The sequence below is a fragment of the Ylistrum balloti genome, unplaced genomic scaffold (genome assembly GCF_031769215.1).
Source record: "Ylistrum balloti isolate Yb309-2 unplaced genomic scaffold, AGI_CSIRO_Ybal_v1 Utg369710, whole genome shotgun sequence".
Classification (NCBI taxonomy): Eukaryota; Metazoa; Mollusca; class Bivalvia; order Pectinida; family Pectinidae; genus Ylistrum; species Ylistrum balloti.
The window spans coordinates 446,628-460,065 of NW_026781936.1; the positions used below are offsets into that span (position 1 = coordinate 446,628).

Here is a 13,438-nt window from a genome sequence, read left to right on the forward strand (position 1 = left end):
AGAAAAAAATCCAAAATTTAGTCGCCTCCTATGATAATACAACGGGAGAAACAATTAAAATTCTTACACCCTACCTGTATGATTAATGATAATCGCAAACATTAATGAAGAGTTGCAATTTATAATGTATCAATGGTTACTGTGAATACGAGATTTACATTAAAACTTGATAGATACGAATACAGAATATGTATCATAATATAAAATAAACATGTTGGGTTACTTCCCAAAAGATATTTTTACAACACAAATAACTTAAAGAAGCAAAGTAGTACACAAGTGCAGTCGCTGTTCTCGCAAAACACGTCTATAAATAGAACCAATTGGGGCAGTAGCTCCAAACTAAAATAAAACTAGAAAATATGACAGTTATATCCGAGGATGATCCTGGCTTTAATGTCGGTATGCAAAACGTTCCGAGTATGACGTTTACACGTAAACCATGTCAACCGAGATGTAGCGGCGGTTTCACTGGTGTACAAATTCATTACACCAAGAATTTGAAGATGTTTACTGCTGTGTAGAATCTAGAACACATGTTACTGCAAGTGGAACTATAAAATAGAAGTCAAACCATTTGGCGGAATATCTTCCTCTCGAACCATAATGATTATTTTTCAAGTATGTTTCAGATTTGCATGTATTTATACTTTAGACAGACAGACAAGCAAACAGACAAGTAGATAAATACTTAAATTGTAGAAACCTGTCATAAATTGTACAAGAAACATGTTCTATATTAATATTGTCCTTCGACATAACCCCCCTGTCGTGTAAAGAAAATTAAACTGTTTATTTTCCCTTTTTTCTTGTTACACCATCGAGTATTTTCAACAAAGATTAGGGTATATGTGTCGTTAATTACAGCGGCCGGAAGTAAATATATGCTCTCGTTTGCATATCACCTGCAGACGAGGGTTTGATTTCTGTCATTGATAAGGAAACATGTAACCTTACATCACTTTAACATGACGTAGGTATGTACCTATTTACATAACCGTTCATGATTGAATACCAAAAATAGTTGGATAGTGACAGAATGCACCATTATTGTGTCTGAATCCGCCATCGTCAGATGTCGGCGATCTCTGACATTTCACGTGTATGACGTCATTGACATTTAGTGCGCATGTTTGGTGCGGTGGTACTTGTAAGATGGTATAATTGAAGTCAGTTTATTCAAGTATGCAATTAAAAAAAACAAACAAAAACAAAAAACAAAAATGATAACCAACGAAAATAAAAAAAATCTCCAATCCTATGCCTCATATAACACATACCAAATGTGTTAGCAGTACTGTTCTAAAGTGCAGGACACACTTAACTAAGAAATACTTTACTTTAGCACACAGCGTGGCCAATTAAACCAACAGTAAGTCTATTAGACTTTCTGTTCTTTTCTGTAATACGTGACGAATAGCTGCGGTTTCTAGGCCCAATGCTCTCATTATTTGTGTTATCTATCAGGATTGTTCACACTTTGTAAAGATATTACGATTTAATGCATATTTTGTTTGTATATTTTTTCTTAGTAAATATACATTGTGTCATATCTTGTTGGGTTACTCGGAACTCCTTTAACTGCAGAGGAGTTCAACATTGGCGATTCTTCGTACATTGTGTATCTGCTTGTACGTCCATTTCCTCAAAACCATAAGAGGTTTCCTGTAAAACCAAACATGGTTAAGACAGATAGTGGTTGATTACGAATTTAGCTTCACATTCACTTACAGTTACCTATCGTTTAAAATTATCCGGCGGAATGATATTTCCATAAACAGATTTTCAGTAGTGGTGTAATACGTCGCCTTAATAACTTTGCCTGAGAAATATGCGCCGATGGGAAAACCAAAGGTTATAGTGACCCACTCATAACGATTTAAAAAATGAATTATTTACGATGTGTGGTCTCTTAACACCTATAAATCAAAATGAATCCTTTCCTTTACATCGCTGTCAGAAATTAAGTATCATCCGGAGACGAAGAACTACGTAAAAAAACGAAATTGGTCAGGTGAGAATTGTAATTCCATATGAAGCGAAGAAGTGATTGGTTCTTTGACGTAAACTATTAGCGAAATAATACGGTGTATGCGCATAAGGACCCATACCAGGTTAATTATACACTTGGGATCATGTCATGTGACACAGAATTTGTTTTTTAAGTCTTTCAAGAAAAATATACCTTACTAATGGTCGACTTTAGGATAAAAAAGAACCAAACGTTTTTAATGCAAAAACAAAGAATATAAAAAAAATCACCTTTCTTCATCTGATAATACAAATTTTTAGTGAATTTGGTCCGCTGCTCATCTTATGTATATCTAAACGTTTGTTATTTACATTTATTTCAAATCAATTATTATTCTTTTACCAAGTTTTTTTTTTTTAAATTTAACGTCGTGTTCATTAAATGTCTTTAATTTGAAATTATTTCCGGGCACGTAGATTAGTTTTGTTATTCAGAATAACTTCCCGTCATTGTTTTAAATCAGTTCCACATCTAAGTAATTCGGTTTTTCATGGATAAGTCTCGTGTCTTTTAGTAATGTCATCACTTAAATGACGTTACCATATCAAAGTGAGCTCTTCCGCTTAAGGTGAGATAAGTTTAATCTATCTTAATAAATCAACGAATATCGTCTGATTACCTGATACAGATCTTTTTTTTTAATTCTGTCTAGACTGATGTGGTATCTGATCGATCATAAAATTTCCTCTTCGATCGACTGGGTTTAATTTTATGGACGTTTGTCTGATATTGAAGAAATGTAAAAGTTTTGTTTTCTTACTCAAAATTTCAATTACCAAACATGAAGACCTAATACAGTTTACAAACACCAAGCTCAAGATGGAATATTAGGTTTTCCTTGAAAACAATTACTTCCTAGAGTAGATAACATGTCAATTTAAACAGACCGAAATATGTTGCACTAATTGCATCGCAAGGATAACTCAGCTGGTAGCGTTGTGTGTGCTATTACGCTGGGCTATAGTTTGCGTTATTGTACATCCCTGTCGGTATTTACGTTAAGGTACTTTATTTTCTCCTTGGTTAACAAATGCATACATTGTACATACACAAGTATCGTATTTTCCATGTGTGTTTTCTTTTTTAAACATTCTTTCCCCGGCATCAGAAGGAAAGATCGTTTGCTCTATTTTGCAGTGGTTGCACAGTAAGGTACAAAGTGAATTGCGTCTATACCTACAGCTAAAGCAAGGTTGTTTGTTTTGCGATGACTAAGTACACGAAGTTCGTCACGGAGGCCGTGTATACTGATTCTGTTTATGCCCTATTGCAATTTGGTACTATTGACCAAACTTTATTTCAATAACTGTCTATGTTCTAACAGATAGATATCCATGACTGTGATGTTTGTGCAGTTTCTTCTTTTTTACAGGGGCGACAACTTCCTAGCAGTAGCTTAAGTTATCAGGATTTGGTTTGGTTCATGGTTGCTTTACGTCCTATTGACAGCTTTGGTAATTCAGGGCGTTTCAGGTTTGGAAGGTAGAGGAAAGCCGGAGTTCCTGGGGGGAAAACTACCTATCTACGGCCGGCAACTGGCGAATGCCCCACAAAGGCATCAACGCGCGACCAAGAACAGGATAGCTAGTGATATAGACGGTTAAACGCCTTCACCACTTAGCTACCGCGGCCCCTGATGTCCACATATGGCCTGGACACTGATTGATGTCTTTTTATAGAGTTGTTCACGATGAAATGCCTGTACGTCTCTTCATCAACAATAGCCTATCGAGCTAATTGGAAGCTGATCGTCATGTTTAGAACAATACATAGGACAGATGCATGTACATACGTATTGTATATGTGGATGCTCGAAACGGAGGCCCGAATTCGATATATTGGCGAGGGAAAAATCGATAATAAACAAAGGAAATGTAACTTCTCGTGAAAAGCAAAAGAGAAAATATTGGTAATGCGGTGTGACAACAGTCATAGATCTTGGGCACTTACTGTAATACTGTCTTGATAGACAAAGGAAGGATTTGTAGTTTGTTTATTGTGGTTTTATCTAAGTCTTTCAATAAACTTCAGGTCAACTTTATATTCATTGACCGGAAGTACTCTCTTTTACCCAATGTTGAAGCTAAAGAATGAAACATCAACCAACCCTCAGAATGCTTCCAATACATGTACAGAATACACAAGAACGACAATTCTAAATATATTATGAGTGTTTCAAGATTGCTTAGAATATTGGTTAAAGCAGTAGAAAAAACTATGTAGAGTGTAATAAAGCCGTATCCATGCAATCTGCTGCAGAATCGCGCACGCTATAAAAAAATAAATAAATAAAACACAAAAAAAATCTGGTAATCCTTTTCAGTAAATACCATGTTCCGGTTATTTTATTTTAGTAATTTGACACTTAATTGTTGGAATTGCACGTGAATATTTACTCTTCATTATTCAAGCATTAACTTTTCTTAACTTAAAACCTCTAAAAACAATCAAAGTTATGCCGAGGGTAGCCGTCTCATCTCGTCCTTGATCTGAGTAGGTTAATAGCCATCTATATATACAACTCACATACAGTTTACATTGGAAGAATCAACTTGTAGACTAAATCTACAATGGATCAATACAAACAATTTAGAAGAGGAAAACATTTGTTCCAGAAGAAACTTATCCGGTGCAATTACTCGGCTGATATAAAAAACCAGATTGAATCCATTGACCAATTCGGCACGATTAAGCTTGCTGCTATTAGAAAGAACCATCATGCAAAACGCCTGTATCATTTTTTCCTCAAAAAAGCTGGTACGGAAAACTGAGTAACAGATGAAATCAGCGATCGCTTATTCTGCAGAATTATGGACATTATCCCCGGTCCATATTCCGTGTGTCCTTGATCTCGTTATATAGGCTTAAATTCCTAACAGCAAAATCCGAACAAAACAGCGAAGGATTCCACGAAAAATAGGTTAGCTATTCAAAGATCTTAGTGTGGATAGCGTCCTTTTATCTAAAATCACATTTTACATTGTACAGAAAATCGAAAACAACATTTACGTCCGGTTGCCTTTATGAAAGTAAGGAAAGGATGTGTTTATTGGTTGATATTGGACTTGAAACCAAACTAGAACAGAGAAATTGTTGCAACGCTTTCTAAAAGTCATTAGGATTTATTTATCTATTTACTTAGACACAATATGTCATGTTAGATACGAATAAACAAAAAAGAGAAGAAGAAGAAAGAATGTACATATTGTACCAAAAGTACAGGGAACAGTGTATTGGGTACAGGATGCAGGTTATAGGGCACAGAGTATATGTCTGTGTTACGGAGTAAAGTAGACTGCAGAGTGTAAGGGAGGAGGGGACTAAGGGTAGAAAGTAAATGATTCACATACAGTATATAGGGAAAGGGTAAAGGATGAAAGGAATATAAATAGAAAAATGCATTGTAAAGGGGAGGGGAGGACATAGGATAAAAGAATTATAAAGGAAAATACATTGTAGAGGGGAGGGGAGGACATAGGATAAAAGAATTATAAAGGAAAATACATTGTAGAGGGGAGGACAAGGAATCAAAGAATTATAAAGTAAAATTCGTTGTAGGGGGAGGGGACGACATGGAATCAAAGAATTATAAAGCAAAATACATTGTAGAGGGGAGGGGACGACATGGAATCAAAGAAATATAAAGTAAGATATGTTGTAGAGGGGAGGACATAGGATAAAAGAATTATAAAGTAAGATATGTTGTAGAGGGGAGGACATAGGATAAAAGAATTATAAAGGAAAATACATTGTGGAGGGGAGGACATAGGATAAAAGAATTATAAAGGAAAATACATTGTAGAGGGGACGACATGGAATCAAAGAATTATAAAGTAAAATTCGTTGTAGGGGGAGGGGACGACATGGAATCAAAGAATTATAAAGCAAAATACATTATAGAGGGGAGGGGACGACATGGAATCTTTTTATGAAAAATTATATTATGACAGTCATGATACCGAAGACATAGACTTGCATGATTTTACAAACTCATTTGTGGTTCCAAAATTAGATGATATTCAATCTGAAAGTTTGGAAGGGTTACTTACTTTGGGAGAAGCAGCAATAACATTAAAAAATATGAAAAATAATAAAAGTCCTGGTTCCGATGGTTTTACTGTAGAATTTTTTAAGTGTTTTTGGAAACAATTGGGTGTTTTTATTGTTCGGTCCATAAATTGTGGGTATGATAAAGGTTCACTATCTGTAACTCAGAGACAAGGAATTATTACATGCATTCCCAAGGGAGATAAGCCTAGACAATACTTAAAAAATTGGCGACCCATATCATTGTTAAATATTGTATATAAAATTGCTTCAGGATCTATAGCAGGTAGAATAAAAAATATTTTAAATACATTAATCAGTGATGATCAAACAGGATTTATTGCGGGTAGATATATTGGGGAAAATACTAGATTAGTTTATGATATCATGCAATTTACTGAGGAAAACAATATTCCAGGTATGTTATTAATGATTGACTTTGAGAAGGCTTTTGATTCAGTGTCATGGGAATTTATATCTAAAGTCTTAACATTTTTCAATTTTGGTTCTAGGGGAGACACTGGATAAAAGTTTTACACACAGATGTGTATTCAACTATCAATCAAGGAGGTAATTTGTCCTCTTTTCTAAGTATTAAAAGAGGTTGTCGCCAAGGCGACCCAATCGCCCCATATATTTTTATTTTGTGTGTGGAAATACTTTCCATAAGGATAAGAAACAATAAGATGATTCAGGGTATAGAGATAAATAATAGTCCAATCCTAATTTCTCAATATGCAGATGATGCGTCTCTCATATTAGATGGTACTGAAAGATCTTTGAAAGAATCCATTGAAGAATTAAATACATTTGCGAGAATTTCTGGTTTAAAATTGAATATAGATAAAACACAGGTGATCTGGATAGGAAGTAAAATGTATAGTGAAGATATGTTTTTACCTGAATTAAATTTACAGTGGGGAAAGAATAAGTTTACTCTCCTTGGAATAGAATTTAGTGTTAACCTGCATGAGATCCCCAAATTGAACTTTGATAAGAAAATAATCAAATTAAAATCACTAATTAAAACATGGAGTAGAAAGACTTATCCAATAGGGAGAATTCAGCTAATTAAATCTTTGTTGTTACCTCAATTTACTCATTTATTTATCTCTTTACCAAATCCAGACAATCAATTTTGATTAGGTTAAATAAAATGTTTTTTCAATTCTTGTGGAATGGGAGTTCTGATAAAGTTAAGAGGGATATCATAACCCAAGAATATTACAGATATATTGGTTAAGGAGGCTGTATCAAAAGTCTGGAAAGTGGCAAATCATTTTAAATACATATATTGACCTACATAAGCTTTCAAATTGTGGTAATGAGTATATTAAACTATGTCAAAATAATTGTAAAAATGATTTCTAGAGGGGAGGACAAGGATCAATAGAAGTGGTGTAAAGCAAACATGGGAAAAGAATCTTTAAAGCTCCATTATACAATGAGAGTTGTAGAGGGGAGGACTATATTTTATACGGAATGGTATAAAAAGGGGGTTATTGTTGTGAATGATTTAATAAAAGACAGTGATACTCTCACTTTGTATACTTTTGAGGAATTTTTCCACTTATATCAAATAAACACAGATTTTCTTACATACCGTGGTAATCTTCTATAACATATTTAGGTCAAGTTGATCTTGAAAATACTAGGGCAGTTTCAATTGAATATCCTTTTATACCCATCAATGTTTATTTTTTCATAAAAAAGATGAAAGGGTCTAAAGATTTGTATAATCTTATTATTAAAAAGAATTATAAAGAAAAAAATGGGAGGATAGGATCCAATTAAATAATTTGCAATGGGAAGAAATCTACAAAATTCCTTTTAAAAGAACTATAAAGGAAAATACATTGTAGATTAGGGAGGACATAGGATAAAAGAATTATAAAGTAATAATACATTGTAGAGGGGAGGACATAGGATAAAAGAATTATAAAGTAAAATATGATTGTAGATCAAAGGACATAGGCAAAAATTAAAAGAATTATAAAGTAAGAATACATTGTAGAGGGGAGGACATAGGATAAAAGAATTATAAAGTAAATTTTATATAACTAGGGAAATATATAGCAAATAGTGTAGAGGGGAGGACATAGGATAAAAGAATTATAAAGTAAGATATGTTGTAGAGGGGAGGACATAGGATAAAAGAATTATAAAGTAAGATATGTTGTAGAGGGGAGGACATAGGATAAAAGAATTATAAAGTAAGATATGTTGTAGAGGGGAGGACATAGGATAAAAGAATTATAAAGGTATATATATATATATAAATATACCCTTTGTTGTAGAGGGGAGGACATAGGATAAAAGAATTATAAAGTAAGATATGTTGTAGAGGGGAGGACATAGGATAAAAGAATTATAAAGGAAAATACATTGTAGAGGGGAGGACATGGAATCAAAGAATTATCAAGGAAAATACATTGTAGAGGGGAGGACATAGGATAAAAGAATTATAAAGTAAGATATGTTGTAGAGGGGAGGACATACCCTCTCTTTTCTTCTCTTTCTTTTTCTCTTATAAAAGAATTATAAAGAAAAGATATGTTGTGTGTGGTGGTGTGGATAAAAGAATTATAAAGTAAGATATGTTGTAGAGGGGAGGAATAGGATCTATAAAGAAATTATAAATGGTAAGAATATGTTGTAGAGGGGAGGACATAGGATAAAAGAATTATAAAGATGTTAAAAATATGCTTAAAAATAAAAAATTAGAAAAATAAAAAAAAATACATTGTAGAGGGGAGGACATGGAATCAAAGAATTATCAAGGAAGATATGTTGTAGAGGGGAGGACATAGGATAAAAGAATTATAAAGTAAGATATGTTGTAGAGGGGAGGACATAGGATAAAAGAATTATAAAGTAAGATATGTTGTAGAGGGGAGGACATAGGATAAAAGAATTATAAAGGAAAATACATTGTAGAGGGGAGGACATAGGATAAAAGAATTATAAAGTAAGATATGTTGTAGAGGGGAGGACATAGGATAAAAGAATTATAAAGTAAGATATGTTGTAGAGGGGAGGACATAGGATAAAAGAATTATAAAGGAAAATACATTGTAGAGGGGAGGACATAGGATAAAAGAATTATAAAGTAAGATATGTTGTAGAGGGGAGGACATAGGATAAAAGAATTATAAAGGAAAATACATTGTAGAGGGGAGGACATAGGATAAAAGAATTATAAAGGAAAATACATTGTGGAGGGGACGACATGGAATCAAAGAATTATAAAGTAAAATTCGGTGTAGAGGGGAGGAGAGGACATGGAATCAAAGAATTATAAAGTAAAATTCGTTGTAGAGGGGAGGCAAAGGAATCAAAGAATTATCAAGTAAAATACGTTGTAGAGGGGAGGACATGGAATCGAAGAATTATAAAGTAAAATACGTTGTAGGGGGGAGGGGAGGACATGGAATCAAAGAATTATAAAGTAAAATTCGTTGTAGAGGGGAGGCAAAGGAATCAAAGAATTATAAAGTAAAATACGTTGTAGGGGGGAGGGGGTGACATGAAATCAAAGAATTATAAAGTAAAATTCGTTGTAGAGGGGAGGACATGAAATCAAAGAATTATAAAGTAAAATTCATTGTAGAGGGGAGGCAAAGGAATCAAAGAATTATAAAGTAAAATACGTTGTAGAGGGGAGGCAAAGGAATCAAAGAATTATAAAGTAAAATACGTTGTAGAGGGGAGAGGAGGACAAGGAATCAAAGAATTATCAAGTAAAATATGTTGTAGGGGGGAGGGGAGGACTTGAAATCAAAGAATTATAAAGTAAAATTCGTTGTAGAGGGGAGGAGAGGACATGGAATCAAAGAATTATAAAGTAAAATACGTTGTAGAGGGGAGGACAAGGAATCAAGGAATTATAAAGTAAAATTCGTTGTATAGGGGAGGAGAAGACATGGAATCAAAGAATTATCAAGTAAAATACGTTGTAGAGGGGAGAGGAGGACAAGGAATCAAAGAATTATCAAGTAAAATATGTTGTAGGGGGGAGGGGAGGACTTGAAATCAAAGAATTATAAAGTAAATTTCGTTGTAGAGGGGAGGACAAGGAATCAAAGAATTATCAAGTAAAATACGTTGTAGGGGGGAGGACAAGGAATCAAAGAATTATCAAGTAAAATACGTTGTAGAGGGGAGGACAAGGAATCAAAGAATTATCAAGTAAAATACGTTGTAGAGGGGAGGAGAGGACATGGAATCAAAGAATTATAAAGTAAAATACGTTGTAGGGGGGAGGACATGGAATCAAAGAATTATAAAGTAAAATTCGTTGTAGAGGGGAGGAGAGGACATGGAATCAAAGAATTATAAAGTGAAATACGTTGTAGAGGGGAGGACATGGAATCGAAGAATTATAAAGTAAAATACGTTGTAGAGGGGAGAGAAGGACATGGAATCAAAGAATTATAAAGTGAAATACGTTGTATAGGGGAGGACATGGAATCAAAGAATTATAAAGTAAAATACGTTGTAGAGGGGAGAGGAGGACATGGAATCAAAGAATTATAAAGTAAAATACGTTGTAGAGGGGAGAGGAGGACATGGAATCAAAGAATTATAAAGTAAAATACGTTGTAGAGGGGAGGACATGGAATCAAAGAATTATAAAGTAAAATACGTTGTAGAGGGGAGAGGAGGACATGGATATAATGAATAAGAGGAGAAAAAGAAGGTACATTGAAGAGGGTACGGGATTTACCCTGAAGAAGAGGAGAAAAAGAAGGTACATTGAAGAGGGTACGGGATTAACCCTGAAGAAGAAGAGAAAAAGAAGGTACATTGAAGAGGGTACGGGATTTACCCTGAAGAAGAAGAGAAAACGAAGGTACATTAAAGAGGGTACGGGATTTACCCTGAAGAAGAGGAGAAAAAGAAGGTACATTGAAGAGGGTACGGGATTTACCCTGAAGAAGAGAAAAAGAAGGTACATTGAAGAGGGTTCGGGATTTACCCTGAAGAAGAGGAGAAAAAGAAGGTACATTGAAGAGGGTACGGGATTTACCCTGAAGAAGAAGAAGAGAAAAAGAAAATACATTGAAGAGGGTACGGGATTTACCCTGAAGAAGAAGAGAAAAGAAGATGCATTGAAGAGGGTACGGGATTTACCCTGAAGAAGAAGAGAAAAAGAAGGAACATTGAAGAGGGTACGGGATTTACACTGAAGAAGAAGAGAAAAGAAGATACATTGAAGAGGGTACGGGATTTACCCTGAAGAAGAAGAAGAGAAAAAGAAAATACATTGAAGAGGGTACGGGATTTACCCTGAAGAAGAAGAGAAAAGAAGATGCATTGAAGAGGGTACGGGATTTACCCTGAAGAAGAAGAGAAAAAGAAGGAACATTGAAGAGGGTACGGGATTTACCCTGAAGAAGAAGAGAAAAACAAGTTAAAGAAAACCCAGCATCATGAGTCTTTTCGGCATGGAATTTTCTTTTCCTGAACATTTGAATGACAGTTGAAATTAACAAACGTCTGTTATTACAATGAATTATTCGTTAAACTAAATGACCTACGACGCAAGTTTTTTTGAGAATTAGAATTATTTACATTCAGTCTGTGTTAAATGCATGTAATTTCCTCATTAGAATCGTCGAATTTGATTTGTGTGCGTAGCACATTACACCTGCTTGGTTCGTGTGGCAACAATCTGACTCAGACGCCAACCAGATCCTTCCTCTGAGTGCGGCAGAGTAAATTATTCATGTAATTTGGAGAAAGTCGTTATTAGTCGCCATGTTAAGGTGAAGGTCGTCCGACTTCAACATGCATACACGCCTACCTGGCCAAGCAAGTATTTAGAACATTAAGACATCTTGCCAAATTAATCTTCTCCTTGTAGTTTTTGGCTTTCAATTTCTGCTCAGGGTTGATGCAATGTTCCATGTAGGAAATGTTATTTAAGTAGTGAATTTCGCTACATTAATAAAATCACTGATCGTAAGAAGTTGTATTTACTCCTCCTTCGAGCTATAAATTGAATGAAATCCTCTTGCAGAAGTTGTCTGGACTGAAAATTGTTCTGCTGCCATATTCAAATTTATACTTCACACATTAGTGATATAGTTATGTAAATCAATCCGTGATATTTTTATTATGTTTTTCATTCTCGTTATTTCTATTTTGCGAATTTACAAGGGTTCTAAATATCTTTAACAGATACTCACACTGATATTTTTAATTCGGTAAATGTAATTTTAGATTTTTGATATGTACAATTTTGTTTTGGAGGTTTTGAAAGGAACAGATGCACCTATACACCAAGTACACTGTGCAAAGATACCTTAGTTCCATCCATCCAGTGCACTATCATGTAAAGTCAAGCGCACTAAAGTTTCACTGTAACCTGGATCCTATAGCGACTGATTTCCACCATTTTGCGTAGCTGCGTTTTCGCATTGCCGCATTTTCGCGTTGTCGCGGTCCAAAGCGAATGATAAAGATGATCGATCCAGAATATTGACAGTGAAATTGCAGTGCACTAGATGAAATTAACACAGGAGTTAATGCAGAAATATAGTTATCTTTTTACATGGTACTGCAACATGCAACGCAGAAGTGCGCTATAGTACACTAAGATTTTTACATTACGTGTAACATAAGTGCACTATTGTGCAAATGCAATGCTCTGCAGTATGTTTGATATACCGCAGAATATATGAACACTTGTCTATCTCGTTCACTGCAATATGAACTGCAGGTGACATTAACTACACATGGTACATATGGTATGTCGATGTCTAACTTGTGAAAACAATGAACAGATATTAGGAAAGACGTTGATACACCAATAATATATTCCATCAAAGGAACACATTTGTTTCAATTATTTCAAACCAAGGTTATCTATAAAAGCTGAAAGCACGCATATTCTAAACATGGTATACATTACTTTCAATTACCGACTGTTGTGTGCTGATGAAGCAACCAGCGATCAATGTATAATAGTTTCCAATTTGAGAGAGAGAGAGAGAAAAGAAAAAAAAATACAACAACGAAAATATCTTTCTAATCTCCTTTTTATGTCTTTTTCTAACTTTTTGTATTTCAGGACAGAAATATATTCGAAAAAAAGATATGATTTTTTTATCTTGTCATTTGCAAATCTATAATTTTATATACATGATTTACTTTCATATCACGCAAACTGACAAACCAATCATTGGTGACGTCATTGTCAAAATTCAACGTAAAAGGACCTGTAGTTTACAATAATAACCCACTTTATTTTTTTCTGATAGGACCCGCCAGAAGTATCAGCAATGTCTTCTAGAACATTTGAATCTTGGTCCACTTTCGGATGAATGAAATCTGCATTACCGAGTTCCTGTTAAC

The 13,438-nt window shown here is 34.4% G+C and overlaps 1 protein-coding gene across 1 annotated transcript; it reads left to right on the top strand.

The window, feature by feature from the left end:
- The first annotated feature begins 10,746 nt into the window (after positions 1–10,746).
- On the top strand, positions 10,747–11,217 carry LOC132565276 (uncharacterized). The gene has a single exon (XM_060229912.1). The coding sequence runs from the start codon at positions 10,747–10,749 to the stop codon at positions 11,215–11,217; it is 471 nt and encodes a 156-aa protein (XP_060085895.1).
- The last annotated feature ends 2,221 nt before the right edge of the window (positions 11,218–13,438 follow it).

What these genes read in the sequence shown, in the direction of transcription:
- LOC132565276 (XM_060229912.1), top strand. Translation starts at nt 10,747, where the DNA reads ATGGATATAATGAATAAGAGGAGAAAAAGAAGGTACATTGAAGAGGGT.